Genomic DNA, 17,452 nt, shown 5'->3' with positions numbered 1-17,452 from the left:
GCCATTCATTTATGAGAAGGTCTCTGGAGGGGGGAAATTTGTGGCCATTGAGACATATATTTATAGTAGAACTATCAATAATAAGGTAAACTGTAGGATTTAGTTAAATCCAAAATGATTTTGCCTTAGTGGTTTTGCTATCCTCTGGCATTTGTCCATAGATTTATTTGGGATAGTTTAAGGAACTACCCTGACCTAATTATTTTTTATTTATAAAGGCATCCTTTGAGATGCTCAGCTTTTTCAGATGAAACTCAGAAAAACAGAAGGAGGGAGAGAGGGAAAGGTAACACAGTAACAAAGCTTCCTCCAGTGAGTTGGGAGCCATACTCCAACCTGTGACATGACACATATGACAAAATAAGCACACTAATCCAGGTGATCATAGAATCAATCTCACAAGGTTGCTAGCAGGATTACATGCTTAGGGCTCTAGTGATAAGGGCTATTATCATTCTTACTGCTTATAAAATTCAGATCATGTCAATGATTCTTCTTTCCCAAAGTGTTAAAAAGCAACCCTCTCTTCTTTCCTGTCAATAGCTTGCTTAAGTCCTCATTTCACTTTGGCTGTGGCGAATCAACCACATAGGGGTTCAAATAAAGACCAGTACTTCTGACTAGAAAATCAATTGTGATGACTAGGGTTGGATTCAGATTGCCCCACTGTGCTCTCTCTTGAGCCTTGCTCTCTCCACTTAGCCAAGTCACTAAGAATTGTCCTTTTGCCTCAGCATGTCTTCACATCCCTGTGGATAATTCTGAAGTGTCACAATGCAAGCCTGACAGCTGGAGGTGCTTTTGCAGTATGGCTGTCTATGGCAACGGGGTCACTTTATGTTCCCTTCCCTTCACCTAAAGGGGAGGAAATTGATCAGGACAAAGCTTGCTGTCCAATGTGATGAAGCACTTTGTATGATGTATCACTTTTAAATACCATTCTAGCATAAAAGGGCTCATTAGCTGAAGGAGCTTTCAACTGGAGTCATTCAGTTCTTAAGGACCTTTGACAAAACTGTTCTGACAATGGAAATCTAAGATTCTTGAGGACTCCTGGGAGATGTAGGATCTGCTAAGTGTTCTCTGACTGTAGATTGATTTGTGTAACATTACTGCAGCTCATGAAATTAATAGTGGATCCAGACCATACAGTATCAAGCTCCTTAAAGGTAGGGGACAAGCCTTACTCATTTTTGAACCCCCTGCAAACATTAGACACACATCTCACCCAAAGTCTATGGAATTGGATCTGGTTGAATTTAGATCGGATTGGAGTCGAAATCAAATGAAGAATCATTTAATTCTCACTGCTGAGCTGAGTGCTGACTCCTGAGAACTTTAAGTCACCTTGTCTCTCCCAACTCTAATTGCCACAGACCCAGTCAGATTCTTATAGTAAAAATTCCATTGTCGCCTTTGTAGGAAGTCTTTCCCCCTCCTAGATTTCATTGGTATGGAAACAAACAAATACCTAAAGAACTATACCTTGGTCTACAATCATGGGCTAGGAGAAAGTAAATTAATTGGTGGCGCAAGGTCTTTTCTTCCTCTACTTAGCTGATGTGTGATGGCAAATGGTTAGGATCACAAAACCCTTTCTAGTTTAGCTTTGCCTAGGATCTGGCACTGTGCTGGGGGTGGTGTTTTTAATTGAACAAAAGGGGCACGACTTGCTATTCTCTTCCCTTTCAAAAGTAACAACTCAGTTCACTTTGAGTTAATAAACAAACATGCAGAAAATAGTCCATGTGCTCAAATCAGGTATTCCTGTGCAACATTATATACATTCCCTCTACTTCTGCTCATAGCTAAAGTTAGGTACTGATATTTCCATTTTCAGTTGAGACCCAGGGAGCTTAAAGGGAGTAGCCCATATTGGAGATCAGCTTTCTATGGATTAAATCACCACCCCACGAAGTTCCTCCAATTCGTGTGCGTGTGCGTGTGCGTAAGGTTGCGTATTTCCTTGTATCCTTGAAACCCTCCAACGTGTGTGTGTGTGTGTGTGTGTGTGTGTGTGTAAGGCTGTGTGTTTCCTTGTATCCTTGAAACCCCGCTACTTCTAATCTGGGCAGTTTCCTCGATGACACTTTTTCGAAACAAAGTCCACTTCTTCCCCAAGGTCTCACCGCCTCCTCAGCCATCTCCTCTGGTGCTTCCAAGGACCTCCAGTCACTCCCCCGCTAAGCCCCGAATGGCATTCTTTAGTTCTGCTGTCGGGATCCACTCCCCCACTCGGGGAACAGGTACCCAGTTCGGGCTCCCTGGCGCCCCCAGACCTCCTGCAGTTCTGGGAGACCTCTGGGCGGACTGTTCGGGCCCCGCCCTCACTACCTGACGCCCGCGCGGCCAGGGGCGCCGCAGCCTCCGCCCACCGGCGCGCCTGCCCTGCCATTGGCTCCCCGCGCCGCCCGTCTCCTCCGTTGGTCCCGCTCCGGCCGGGAGGCAGGTTTTTCTGGAGAAGCCGCAGTCCCGGCGGCTCGGGTGCAGCGCGCGAGGTTGGTGGGGCGCGGAGCGCGGAGCTCAGCCGGCATGTCTCCGCGCCCAGGAGCCGCCTTCGGCCGCCAGGTCCAGGCGGCTGCTAACTTGGCTGAGGGCTCTGGCGGCCGCGCGGCACCCATGTAGTCGCCAGCTGGGCTCTCCGCAGCCCGGGAGCAGCTCCGAGAGCCCGCCGGAGCCGAGCCGCGCGCCGCGTCCAGCCTAGGCGCTGAATGCGCGCCGCGTCCAGCCTAGGCGCTGAATGCGCGCCGCGCCCCGCCGCCCGCCGGACTGCACTTTGGGTCCGAGAGCGAGATGGGGGAGAAAGTTTCTGAGGTGCGGGAGCCGGTGCCCCGCGGCTGCAGCGGCCTCAGCGCTCGGACTCCCGCCTCTGCGGAGGCGCCCGAGTCCTCACCGGGCTCCTCCTCGGGCTCCGAAACTCTGTCGGAGGAAGGGGAGCCCCACGGCTTCTCCGGCCAGCAGCCTCCGCCTCCGCCTCCGCCACCGCCGGGAGGCGTCCTGGCCGCCCGGCCGCCCGTCGCGTGGGCTCCGGCGCGGGTGCTGCTGGAGCTCGGAGTTCCTGCGCCGCCGCCGCTCCGGGGAGGAGCCGCGCCGCCTGCACCTCTGGACAGCAGCGCGTCCCAGGAGGAGCAGGACGAGGAGGTGGGCCCCGCCTTTCCCCCACCTTGCCCCCTCCGGGTCCCGGCTACCAGGCGACCCTCGCTGCAGGAGCTTGGGCGCGCTTTAGCTTGGAGAGGGAGGTTCCCCAGCTCCAGGGTGCTCTGCTCTGCCGGGAGCCCGGGTGATGACAGCTAGTTGCCTCCCTTCGGGCCGTTGACCGACCCCTTGCTTTCACCTCCGAGAGAGAGAGAGAGAGAGAGAGAGAGAGAGAGAGAGAGAATCCGTCCCCGTCCATATAGGCTTTTAAAATGCCAAAGCAACAAACTCCTTAATGTCTGTTCTCTACTTCGGCCCGTCTGTGAATGGATGCGAACTGGACGGCCGGCTTATTCCCACATCTAAAGCTCTTTATCCAGAGTGGGCGTTGCTTCCCGCCCTCCGCAGCTCCGGGCACTGGACTGGTGGAGAGGGTAGCAGAGGTGTGTTGGGTGCGGGTGGCTCGAGGGAGTGACAATCGGCGCGGTTATTCTGCGGCGTTTCAGTGGCTGGGGGTCGCCCGCCAGCCCGCCGGCGGGTACTTGTGCCTGGTGCCCGCATCTGTCTTTCCTAAACGAGGATTCGCAGCTCTGACAGCGCTCAGGTGCGCGCCTGAAGGTCCCTTTTTGGATTTGTTCCAGGGTGTTGGTTTGTGCGCTCCTTGCCAAACTGAATTCAGAATTGTTTCCATCCTGGTTTCCTGGTATGATTGATTCTTTTTCCAAAACGTATGTGTCGCAAGTTGACACACAGTAGATGACTCTGATATCTCACTTGCCTGTTTTCTCTGGCTTTTCCCAACGTTGTTTGTAGATGTATGTTTCTTTACTTACTTAAGATCATTTGCTTGGACCTTACTTGTGGGGGAAGTTCTCTGATCAGGCAGACCATAAATAAAATATCACTCCGACGTACTCTTTTTGTGAACTTAATTCTCCAGTGCCAGAATACTGTGTCCCTCTTCTCTGATGGAATGAGCTTTACTAAGCAAATGCCTTTATCACACCGAATATACCCACAAGGTTATTGTCCCAGCCTGGAGGCACAGGATGAGAAGAAACAAGCCACAACATTGAAAGATACAATGCAACTTATTTATTAGCTTGCTTATTTATTTATTAGAGGACTACTTAGCTCTGGCATATAGTGGTGTGGGGGATTGAACCTGTGACTTTTGAGCCTCAGGCATGAAAATCTCTTTGAATAACCACTATGCTCTCTCCCCTGTCCTGCAAAGAAACTTGGTCATTGGCACAACCTTTGGCAGTAGTGATGCCCGGGAGGATTGCAATGATCCCCCCATCCCGCAAGAGATGGCAGCTGGCCTGCTGTTTAGAAATGCCTCTGCATCTGAGTTGTGAGGCCTTAGCTACGTCATTCTTCTGAGGCTCAGTTCAGTAACCTATAAAATGAAGGGTTTGAATCTGTGAAGTCTAAGATAAAATCCTCTACATGAATAAATACTCTCTTATTGCTGATCAGCATTTTAGGCTAGATCCAAAGTTCAGATTGGTGACAGGATTCCAGGAGTTAAGCTGAGTGCCACACTTTCGGAAGAGGTACATGACCCAAGCCTGGACTCAACCAATGTCCTTCAATGGTTGCAACTCCTTTGAAGGGACAAGGCTTGCCAGGTATTTATGCTATGATAGCTGCCTTAGCTTTCAGAGGTTGACACTAGGCAACTGGGCATATGCCACACTGATTTATCACTAGGTTCTAATTTAGTGTTTCCATTACTAGAGGAATGGTAAGGTTATGTGCCCTAACTTTAGGGTGGCTGGGTAGCTGGGAGGGTACACTGTGGCAAATGGCATGGGCTCACAGATCCCAGACAGAGAAAGTCTGGGACTTCTCACTTCTGATCCTGATTCTGTAGCTGATTTATTGCCTGGCCTCAGGGTGACAGTGTTTTACTTTCTCGGAAATGGATGTAATGATAGCTTATTTCACAGGCAATACAGCGAGGCTTGGTTGATTGAAACACATTTTAGAAAGCCGAATGGCTAAATAACACTGGTCAGTATTTGTGCAATCTCAGAATTGGATGTAAACTGATACAGTATTGCAATTTATTGTGTAACTTAACCTGTGACAGTGGGTGCTGGAACTTGTCCAGGAGTGGAAATCTTGACTTGGCTCTGAGACATTTAAAGTAAAATGTCAACTTTGGATTCCATCCTTTCCCTCCAGTAAAGAAGTAATAGACTGGTGAAAAGGGTCCAGTGTCCATTTTCTGGTTCTTCACTGGTGATGATATGGTGCTGTGGTTCTTAATCTTTAAGGTAGTGGTGGATATAGTAGGCTTTTTTGAGAATATTCTGAAAGTTCTCTGCCTTCTCAGAAAACAGGTTAAGTTAAAAATCCCATTCTAGAAGGTAGGGCCATGAATGCCAGGTTACAGACAGTTTAGTGAAAAGATCTGTGTTTGATTCCCAGCTGTGCCACCTTAATTAGATGTGAGATTGTGCATCATTCAATGAATGCCAGCCCCATTTTTCACCTTTCAGATTGGAATAATAGCAATAGAGTTGTTAGGTATTGTGTATCTGCCATCTAACTTATCCAAGTCCAGTATCCAGCATAGTATTGAGTGCTATGTAAGTGGTATTTTTTCAAGGTCACTTGTGATAAAATTTTGTGCAATGAAAATGCAACCTTAGGATAGCTGGTTATTTTATTTATGTATAATTAATCTGCCACCTGTTTCAAAGAACCTGAGACTATGTCTATTCAATTTAATTCCCATTTTATTAGTACACATCGTGAAACAGATTGTGTGTGTGTGTGTGTGTGTGTGTGTGTGTGTGTATTTGTGTATCAGACTGTATTAGGACAAGACACTGTTGGTATAGTCAATGTTAGTTACACTTTAGGAAGGCACTGAGCATAAAACATTGAAACACTTAAGTGCAACCCATAAAACAAAAGAGGTTTATTTTGATTTTAAGTTTATTATGTCTAGCTTGGAAGAATCATTGTTTTCTAAAGTGTTTTTTAAGCTCTAACTTATTGAATCAGTTTTAACAAAGTAGCAGAATTCAGTTTTTTTTCTGTATTATTGGAGCTGTATTTTTATTTTTTTGGAAAACATATTAAAGCTGTTTTGAATATATCTGGTAGTGTTAACCATGTTTGAACTACTTCACATTTTATCTTTCTGTCAATATTTCTGTTGAATTTTATGGAGTATCGAAGTATTAAACTTTGCCATCTCAAAAAGCAATAGCATGACAATATTTATGGTCTTAAGACTTAATTATTTCATATGAGAAAGTTTCCTATGTGAGAGCGAAGCCAAAACACTATCCTAGTACATTCAGCTCAGGGCATCAGACTGGGAGCCTTAGAAGTACATATCGTGTTCTAGTAGGAAGTGAGCTATTTCTTCTGCTTTAGTGATAGTAGTTCTTACATACTTAGTGTCACATGCATGAGTGATGTCATGCATCTGACTTTATACCAATTTACCCCCAACTCTGTGACTCTGTGATGTGTGTATGATGAGGGGTAGCAGGCTGCATTTCTGATAACTGCAGTGATCTAGGTTGAAGAGATGTTTCCCTGCCAACATCTGTGAGATTTACATTTAGGTACCCTGCCTGGCCCTTTGAAGAATATCTTGTGAAAACTCTAATAAAGTACTTAGTGTTGTTTGCTCTGTGTTGCTTAACTCTTTTAAAGCAGAAATGTTGTCAGTGTGCCCTAGCACATTGCCTCCAACATATAAGTGGGTAATTCAGTAAATAGGTATTGACTGAAGGAGCGAAAAATGAAGTCTTTGTAAAATGGTTGCATCTTTGATTGAAATTTATTATGTCATAAATCATGGATTTCAAACTTCTATATCACTTACTAAAACGACATGAAAATAATTATGTGCAGGCCACTCTGGGTTCCCACACCCCTGGTCACAAGGGACAAGGGTCAGAGCAGCTCCCCAGGGAGTCCCAGGGTAACTATGTGTAGGGGGCAATGTGCATGGAGAGAATCTCAGACTCAATCAACTCAGGGAGTGGCCTCAGAAAGGTGGGCAGATAAACCCCTAACTCGGGGGGAAGGTTGAGGTAACTATTAACCCAAACACAGAGCAACACAATGCATAGTCACATTTTGACCAACAGACTGTTTGATCGTAAGTAAAAGGTTAGTACAAGGTTTGGTCACAAGCTTTACAATGTACATTTTTCCAGAGGTAAAATGCAGGCACTTTAGGGCAGCAGTGGGGGGAAAGGGAGGCAGCTGAGTAATCAGGATGTTTGCTGGCAGTTTTAAGGTTAACCACACACAGTAATCCATGGCTTTTAATTAAAGAAGGAAGGGGGGGGAGGTGGCATGTGTAGAAAGGTGCCCATGTCTGAGGGTCCAGCCATCATAAATTCCAGAGACCGAGGGGGGGTGCTGCTCTTGTCTTGACCTGAAAGTAGAGTTGGGGGTCAACTCGCTTGGACCTCATGGAGACAACGGCCTGGACTTTCTGGGACAGAGGGCCTATTCTCCAACAATTATGAAAAGGTTTTTTTTCCCCTATAGGAAGTTTATTTTAATATTGTCTTATTTAAGTCTATAGACTTAAATCTATGACACTTCTGGTCAGCTTCCTAGCTCAATTTTATTTTATTTTATTATTTTTTTTTTTTAGGTTTTGGAGAGAGAGACTGAGCATAAAGCATCACTCTGCTATGCATGGAGTCTGTCCTTGGTACTTTTTGATGTGGTGCTGAGGATCAGACCCAGTATCTCATCTTCTGCACACCTCCCAAATGCTCTAATTAAATTTTGAACTAAGTCAGATTATTTAGAATTTACTTAGAATGCCTAAGAAGGGACTTGTATATTAAATGATTTTCACTGTGCTTATTAAGACTTAAAACTTTCAGGGATTCTCGGAATAACAGAAAAAAAAAGAGTAGTTAAAAGGATTTTTAGCTCAATGTAAAGTGGGTGCTACACTAAAGGATTTGTTTTATTGGCATAAGTTAGGAAATGGTCTCTCTTACTAACAATAAGCATAATTATAGGCTATATTTTAACTATTTTTGCTAAATAATGTAGGAGCTTGAGGATTTCTTTTAATACAATATTGGGGATGAGAGAGAGGCATGGGCTTATAAGACAACTTATCAATCTTTAGTATTCATTGATTAATAGAGTAAATAGAGAAAAAGCTTTCACTGAGTTCATATTTTATTCATCACAGCCAACTACATAATTTGAAACACAAAGTATTGCATAAATTTTGGCACATTGATCTGTTCTTTCACTTACTCCTTCAGTGAGAGTCACCAGTTCACAAAATCAGTCAATTGAGTAATATCTATTGAGTCCATCTCTATAAAGTATCATTCTGGGCATCAAGGACAAAAGATGGTTGATAGTTTTGGTCCCAGGAAGATTCTAGGAGGGAGATAGTCACTGAGCATATACTCATTTAGCATCAGATGTGGGGGAGGGTTACTAGGCAGATTATGGGGAGTGTGATTATGCTATAAACTCATCTAGTCCAGTAGGTAAGAACCACTTCACTAAGAAGTGATGCTTGAACTAAGACCTGATGGATGAATGGAGTGAGTTGTGTGTACTGGAGGGGTAAGAGGGGTACAGGTGCAGACAGCCCTGATCAAGAAAGTGCATGTGTGGGCCGGGTGGTGGTGCACCTGTTGACCGCACATCTTATAATGCGCAAGGACTCAGGTTCGAGTCCCTGGTCCCCATCTACAGGAGGAAAGCTTCAGGAGTGGTGAAGCAGTGCTGTAGGTGTCTCTCTGTCTCTCTTCCTCTCTATCCCCCCTTCCTTGATTCCTGGCTGTTTCCAATAAATAAATAAAGTTAATAAGATTTTTTTTTTTTTTAAAGAAAGAGCATGTGAAGACTGGAGTTGTGTGGCATGGAGGAGAGGAGGGCACAGAATCATCAGTTGATGCTTGAAAGAAACAGCAACTGGATCATTCAGAACTTTTTGGACTGGATTCCAAGGGCACTGAGAGCTACTGAAGAATTTCAAGCAAGGAATGGCATTTTATTTTGGAAAGGATAGGCAGCATGAAGACTGCTTGTTAGGAACTTTCTGGTGTACACTGTTTGAATGGTCATGGTGAGAACTGATAACTCAAGAAGACGATACCTTATTAATGGTATATTGATGGGACAGGGATTCATTCTTATAGTTCAAGTGGCCCAGATGAACACATATGAAATATAATGGGACATAGACTTTGGTCTATTAAGGAGATTATCTCACTGTGAATATTACTATTTTACTTTCTTTGTGATATTTCTGGAAGTCTAGTATATTCTTGAAGGCAAACAATTTTATTTATTTATTTTGTTTTTCCCCCCTTTTGTTGGCCTTGTTTTTTTATTGTTGTAGTTATTATTGTTGTTATTTATGTTGTTGTTGGATAGGACAGAGAGAATTGGAGAGAGGAGGGGAAGACAGAGGGGGAGAGAAAGATAGACACCTGCAGACCTGCTTCACCACTTATGAAGCGACTCCCCTGCAGTTGGGGAGCCCCAGGATCCTTACACCACCGGCCCTTGCGCTTAACCTGCTTGCTGTGCTACTGCCCAACCCCCCAAAGCAATTTTATTAACATGAATGGAGGCCAAGAAGAGGGCCTTGCAAATACTTATTTTTATAGTAAATTGTGGTAAGACATTTACCTGAGGTGAATACCAAGGGAATTTGCTCTGTGGCCCAGGAGATTCCCTGGTGGCAGGAATTGTGTTTGTGAACTAATACATATTACCAGAGTTTAGCCCTTCTGCTTGGGTCTTTCTAGGGAAGGAAGTTTTAGCATAAGACTTTCACTTTTCTCCTTCGGATATTTTATATTTTGGCTGTGTGTTAGAGCAAGTGGCAAAAACTATCTGTTCCCTCAGAATTAGTGCATTCAGTATATGAGTCCAATTGTGTTTAAATTAGTCCCCCTGAGGAAGGGAATGGAAGCACCAGGGGAAGGGCTGCAGAGATGTTAGACTGTGGCAAGAATCCTGGTAGAACATTCCACACAAGGAGAAGGGTTAATGATCAGATGGCCTGGTGTTAGGAAAACCGAGTTGTGTGCATCCATGTGTATGTTCATCTTAGGGGATACGATTATGCTTTTAGATGAAAAATACTCTATGTCATTTATGATCACATCCTCACATCTTCTCATATTGCCCAGAAAGGGTTGTATCCCTCTCCCTAATGCCTTCAGAGCCAGCAGCCAATCTGTTTAGAGGATGAGGTGTGTAGTGACTGAAGATACTGGCTATTACCTTAGTGACTATCAGGGTTTGGCCACTTAGGCTTTGTGACTGAAGAGATTATTAATGCCGAGACTGTTTACTCATCTTGGAAATGGCCACATGAGTATTTATTGCAGAGGGTTCTTGTGAGACTTAATGAAATGTTTTATATGAAGTGCCCAGCATGGTGACTGGCTGGCACTTAGTGTGTGTTCCATAATGGTGTTTTCTGTATTACTGAGTGTGGAAAGCTGGTCTATGCTTTATGCAGGGCCACAGCCAGGAATAATCAGAAACCTAACAGTCCTTTGCGTAACACATGGATGGATTATACAACCCATGTGTTTTGCTGGTGGTCCTAGCAGACCCTTTCATTCATGAGTAGGTAGATGTGAAACATAGTTATCACTTTTAATTTCATGGACAGAGCATTTCTTATGCTGTACTAACAGCACAGCTTTATGGGGTATGTGGTTCATTAACCCTCCTATTAAGAGACCATCTCTCTTTTGCTCCTGGAACCTGCTCTTGGTGATCATTCCTTATTAAATAATATCCTAAGACTGTATGAGCATGAGAATTCCTATCTGCATCCAGGGATTTAGTTAGAAGGCAGCATATTAGCTGTGTGGTGAGGCTGGTGAAATGACTATACATTTCACTTAAGGACCCTAGATGATGTCTTGGGGGCTGAAATGGGAGTAACAGGTCACAAGGAAACCAAGTGATTAAATGAAAGCTAACTTTGGTTATTGTTAACATTGGGGCAAGGGGGCTGAAGAAGGTGATCTGGGAACCACACCAACTTCAAAGAGGACAATTTTGTTAGGAATTCAATAGAATCTCTAAAAATGCAGAAACTTGGCCAGGTGGTGACACACCTGACAGAACACATGTTACAGTGCACAAGGACCTGGGTTCAAGCCCCCAGTCCCGGACTACCGGGGGGGCGGGGGGGAGGGGAAGCTTTGCAAATGGTGAAGCACTTTCTTTTTAATTTCTGTCTCTATTCAATACATAATTTAAAAAATATTAAAAGAATGCAGGAATTCACACATGTAAATCAGCCAACAAGATTATGTTTTGTTACTTTGGGACAGTGTAAAGATTTCAGTCTTGAAGGCAAAAATGCAGCTAGTCAGGAAGCCCTTTTGCTTTACTTGAGATGCAGGTTTAACTATTACAGATCATTTCCTTCCGCCAACCAGGTACATCATCCTGTGTACCTGTTTGGGTTGACACTTACACAGCTTTGCTTCATCTAATTGAAAGACTCCTGTTCCTTTCTTTTCTCTAGTATTTTTTCCAGTTTCTTATCAGTTAATATTATTTGGGTTAAAGCCATATGATTAAGCAGATATCTCTCCAACAATTTCTGTTTGCTTGTTTCCTCCTCTCTTGTGCAACCTTTCTCTCAGCATACTCCCACCTGGCTCAGAATTTGTGGGAAGGACTGGACAATAACCTAAGAAACCTGTGCTTCTAGGTTTAGGACCACGGTCAGCCGTGCACATACATTAAAGTCATGTTTGAATGTATGGGACATATGTGGACTTTCTCATGGCTCCTTCCATATCTGTTAATGAAAAGCATTTACTGCTTGTTTAATGATTTGAATTTATAACTAGATGCGTGTGTCTGTGAAACAGCCTATAAATTTGTACCCTAGGTCTGTACTCTTTTGCTGGCCCATCAGTTTCTCTCTTGGACACAGTCAGTATAATTTGATTATGATACTTACTTCCACTGAACCTTTCAGCAGAAATGCCTTGTACTGATATTGAGGGTGGGGAAATTTGGGAAGTGGGAGAGAATGGTGTTTCTTTTCTTAAATAATTTCAGACTGTCATGTAGAAAATGAAAATTCAGGTTTAATATTCTTGGCTTTGAAGTGAAGTGACTCCCCCTGCAGGTGGGGAGCTGGGGGCTGGAACTGGGATCCTTGTGCTGGTCCTTGCACTTCGCACTATGCTCACTTAACCTGGTGCGCCGCCACCCTCACCTCCTCCCCCCAGCAGACATTTTTTGTTTGTTTCATTTTCCTTAAAAAAATTTTAGCTGGAGACAGAAAGGGAGAAACGGTGAGAGAGAAAGAGAGAGACTAGGACAGACACCACAGCATTGCTCCACCATTCATAAAACTTTTCCTGATGCCATGTATAGTGTTCCCATGTAGTGCCACGGACTTGAACCAGGGTCAGATGTGTGCTCTACTGGGTGAACTGTTTCCTGGCTCTTTATAATACACTCAGCTACTTTTTAATAAGAAGTTAAGTATGGGAGTGCTGGGCAGTGGTGCACCTGGTTAAGCGCACATATTACCAAATGCAAAGACCTTGGTTCGAGTCCTCTCTCCTCACCTTCAGGGACTCCTCTTCACGAGTGGTGAAGCAGGTATGTAGGTATTTGTATTTCTCTCCATCTCTCAGTATCTCTGTCCTCTCTCAATTTCTCTCTTTCCTGTCCAATAATAATAATTAGTAATAATGGTAGTAATAGTCAAACATGTAGTTCACTCTTGACCAATGATTTTGAGCATTCCTATTCTTTTTAAAAATACCTCTATCATATCTTGAGATTCTGGTAATTATATTTGTCTTTTCAGAAATTTCTTTGCTATGTAGAAATGAATGTAGAATCCTAGGACCTCATGGGGAGGGGAATTAAGTTGGGTTGGAAGCTAAAATATGTAAATGTACACTTAGAGTCAAAAATTGCAAATTAAAAATAGCTTCATAGGCAATCATTACTAGCTTCATTAAGTAGACTACAGTGGTGATAATGTCCATTTTGTGAATAAAGGTTAATCGATCTTTTTTCACAAATAGGTTCTTTATGAATAATTAGTTCCATAGGAATATGTCTAACTCATATCTTCTTATGTCAGTCCCAGTTCAGGGCGCCACTATGCCGGGCTAGCTTCGCGGGCAGGAGATAGACGACCAGGGACTCATGGCTGAGCTGGAGAGCAATCTCTTTATTCATCAGTGAGTGGGGATGTGGTTCAAAAACTGATCTCTAATCACAACCCCATTCTGTCCTGCATCCTTCTCCTCCTGCCGCAGCGTCCAGAACCACGGAATGCGTGTAGGATAGGGGGTGTGGAGAAGGGAAGAGCACCAACCAGCGAGGGGGGGGAGGAGAAAACCAATCCAGTATAACAGTACGACCATGTAAATAGACCACAACGTCAAGCAGTGTAACAGAAGGGATCCCAGAAGCAGAACTAGAAGCATACCAACATTCTTAACATAAACTCACAGAATGTATTAATTTTAGCTGCTGTGCTTACTTGAAATCATCTGAGGATTAATTGACTCATCACCCAAGGGCATCAATTCTAAGGCTACTCATTCAGATGTAGTCAAGAAGAGGGGAAAATTGCTCCAGAGGGAAGGGGCAGCTTCAAATATAACACAATATCGAAGGCCTTCAGGAAGAGAACTTCAGTCACATCTCAAAAGAGTAGAGTTTATGTTAGGAAAATCCCAGAAAACGTTGACCTCATTTTTATGGCTTTTATCAGGCCTTTAAGTAGAGGTGCAATGGTAAGTCAGTTCAGCCTTTGTTTAAAGACAGCAAATGTTCATGAATGTGAGTGCCGAGAATGAAAGGAAAACTTGTCAAATAAGAAATTTTTCCTCATGCATTTGGGTACATTTAATGATTCATCCATTGCTTAAAATATTACCATTTCTTGAATGCAGCACTTTATCTCATGAGAATTTGCTTGTTTTTGTTCTGTAGGCATTGATCAAATAACCTTTATAAGCTATTGCAGTTCATTGTGGGGGAAAAGAGGTGTCATTGAAAAAATGCCACTGTGACCTTTTAGTACTTGGTTTAATTCACAGTGGCTGGTGGGTTTCAGCCATGATGAAGATTCTTTATTAGGAGATACAGTGGAAATGACAATTTACTCTCTCTTCCTTTTGTGTGTGTGTCAGTATTTATTTATTTTTTAAAAGATTTTATTTATTAGAAAGATAGAAGAGAGAAAGAATCAGATGACATTCTGGCACATGTATTGCTGGGGATCCAACTTGGGACCTCATGCTTGAGAGCCCAAAGCTTTACCACTGTGCCACCTCCCGGACCACTCTGTCAGTATTTATTTTGTTTTTCAGCTGTTCCATTTTTGAAATGAAAATATTTCTACTTAGAAAAGCTTAGGACAACAATTTTAAAATTCCTGAATAAGATTGGAATCTTACCAGTAGCATTTACAACATAATAGTTGTGTAACCTGCCAAAAATCATACTCTTTTAAATCCCTTTAAAATTATTTCTGAATCATCACTTTCTGTATGTTAGGTTAACTGTTCTAATCCATTTCTGTCTTTCTTTGCCTTTTTATCTGTAGTTTGGTCATCAGAATTCAAAAAAGAAAGTGGCAAACTATATTTGTTAGGCTTAGTTAAAAAAAAAAAACCACTTTATTAAGTAGTTTGTGGGAGGAGACTTTTCTGATTACTGTCCTGATTCACTAAGTTATTTTAAGGTTCTTTTAGTTATCACTTTGATGCTTACTTTTTTCTCTATGATATCATGGTGCATTTTTCTTCCCTTATTATTCTGTGCTAAACAAGCTAGATTTTTTTTTTTTAATGATTGAATATCTTGTAGTGCTTTAGGGCACTCACTTCATGTATCAGTCATGAAAACTATTGAAGATATAGCCCTGTATAAGAAGAGTGAGAAAAATGAGTAAAATTATATTGCTAGAGAAAGTAGAAATCTTGAAACCAAAGTAACAAAAGCTGAAGGTAGCAAGATTAATTTCTGCTTACTTGATGGCTTCTAATGTACTATTTATTTTTCCTAGATTATGTCAGATTTAATTTACATTGGCTATTTATATATTACTTAGTTTGCACGGCCTTTTCTGATATTTCAACTACTTTCTCATTCTCACTTTATATACCTTTCATTTTTAGCTAGTACTTTATGTATCTCTTTTCCTCACTAGATTGTAGGTTCCTTGGATTGGATGCAATGTTACGTAACTCAGATCCTTGCAACAGAAGAATGCATAGCAGTATAATAGCACATAGTGCAAAATGGGAAGAGCAGTGCTTTTTTTTTTTTTTTTACAGTGACAATCTTGATTTTATTTTAAAATTTTTATTAGTGATTTACAAAATTACAAAATAACAGGGGTACAGTTCTATACCATTACCACCACCAGAGTTCTGTGTCCCCATTCCCTCCATTGGAAACTACAGTGATTTTCCCAAGGACATAGATATAGGTTGACAATTATTTTTATGTCTGTCTGTCTGTCTATCTATCTAATTCTACCACCGCCCCCCCTTTTTTCTATGTTCTTGCCTTCTCTTTCATTTTATGTCACACCTACACTTATTACCTATTACTTCCAGATCTCCTTCCTTATTTCCTCTTCCTGGAACCTGGTGGAGTTGGGTTTCAGAGCCTTTAACATTTCTTCCCTTCTGGGAGTATAGACCAGAATTCTTTTTGGAGTTCAGGAGGGAGGAGGTCTGGCTTCTATAATTGCTTCTCTGCTGGACATGAACATTGGCAGGTCAATCCATACCCCTATCCTGTTTCTATCTTTCCCTAGAGAGGAGAGGTTCCAGGACACATTGGTGAGGTCATCTGCCAATGGAATTCAGGATGGAATCATAGTAGCCTCTGCAACTTGCTGTATGAAAGGCAGTAAGTTATGAGGTAGGACAAAATGTTTAATAAATAGGAATCAGAAAGTAGGAAAAGGGGTTCTAGGGTGATAAGAAGCTAGGAAGGCAGTTATAGGTATGTTCCTTGGGTTGGTTCCTTTTAGCAGTTTTTGCCTGAGCTTGATAGTTAACATGGAGGTTGGCTAAAAATATTTTCTGGGAAAGTTATAGTCAGAGTTGAGAAGAGGGCTAGACATCTGGATTAGAGCAAAGAGTAGCTCTCAAACTTGAAGAAAATATGTAAGTACAGTTAACTGTTTACCACATCAATCTGACACAGGGCCCATGTATATTCACATTTGGCTGTATATTCACATTTGGCACAGGAGCCTATATAACCTCTGAGTCCCTGTCAGACTGAACTTGCAGTTCATGTCCCCAGCCCATGCTCCTAGTTACAGCTGGGAACATTCTAGGCTGCACTCATTTCAGGACCAGTCTTCCTCGAGTGGCAGAGTAGGCTGACCCAGCCTTCCTTTGGAGAGTGGGGCACTCACTATCATTGCTACTTGATAGTGAGGGCAAGGTTCTAGAGAGGCCCTTGAAAGGGCTTATGGTAACATTCCTGATGGAAGTGATCAGTGATGATGAAGAGAGGGATCCTTTAGTGGTCTAGGCCCATCGTATCTACAAGGGAACTCCAGGGTACCCTCACGTGGGTCCCAGGCGATGGGGTGGCCTGGTAGTGATCAAAGAGCCCAACATTAAGTGAGTCAGTCTCTTGCCCTTATCTAGCTTTTGTAGTCCCTTCTTTATCTGACCAGCTTGGTATTCTCTCAGCTGTTAAATCATTGCATTGAGTGTCATTTGTTGTATCCAAATTGATCTGTGAGGTCTGGCCTCAAGTTGGGGAGGAAACAAATACTCCTAGGATTTCAGTGGAGTCTAAGTTAGCCTCGAGTTTTACTGCATTTACTGGTTTGATCGTAATAAAGGTTGTCATAAAGACAATAATTATTTCAGTATATATATATATATATATCCAGTATATCTCTTGGCCAATTGTATACTATTTTTTCCTTCTAAAACTTATCAAGAGGTGACAAAAATACTGATGCTTTTAGAAGAGATTAGGAGATATATCTTACTTTTGTGGGGTTAGTCGAGAAGATAAATTGAGGGATATGAGGTTGAAGGTAGGAGAGGAGGATGTGTAGGCTTCAGTAGTCATTATTTGATTATAACATTTACAGTGCCTTCTTTAGGCCATTTTACTAGATTGCCGAGCTTATGTGTAAGTAATTATAGAGGGCTACTAAGCTTGTTTACTTTGGGGTAAGTTAGTTATCTCTAACTTATGTGTAAGTGTATACATATACCCAGCATATATCTAAACCCCTTGCCCCTAGCCTATATCTGGGATCTATCATAACTGAGTGGTGCAG

The 17,452-nt window shown here is 42.6% G+C and overlaps 1 protein-coding gene across 4 annotated transcripts in view; it reads left to right on the top strand.

Annotated features, from left to right (window-relative positions):
* Positions 1-2,719: 2,719 nt before the first annotated feature.
* The window catches only part of MAST4 (microtubule associated serine/threonine kinase family member 4), a 724,287-nt gene continuing 709,554 nt past the window's right edge, over positions 2,720-17,452 (top strand). For all 4 annotated transcript variants that reach the window (XM_060191259.1, XM_016188336.2, XM_060191258.1 and 1 more), the window contains exon 1: positions 2,720-3,141. In XM_060191259.1, the coding sequence (XP_060047242.1) occupies positions 2,794-3,141 (348 nt within the window). In that variant the 5' untranslated portion in view covers positions 2,720-2,793. The remainder of the gene's footprint in view (positions 3,142-17,452) is intronic.

This window comes from Erinaceus europaeus, chromosome 5, assembly GCF_950295315.1.
Source record: "Erinaceus europaeus chromosome 5, mEriEur2.1, whole genome shotgun sequence".
NCBI classification, from domain to species: Eukaryota; Metazoa; Chordata; class Mammalia; order Eulipotyphla; family Erinaceidae; genus Erinaceus; species Erinaceus europaeus.
The sequence above is the reverse complement of the archived record's forward strand: the minus strand, read 5'-3'. Positions and strand labels throughout refer to the sequence as shown.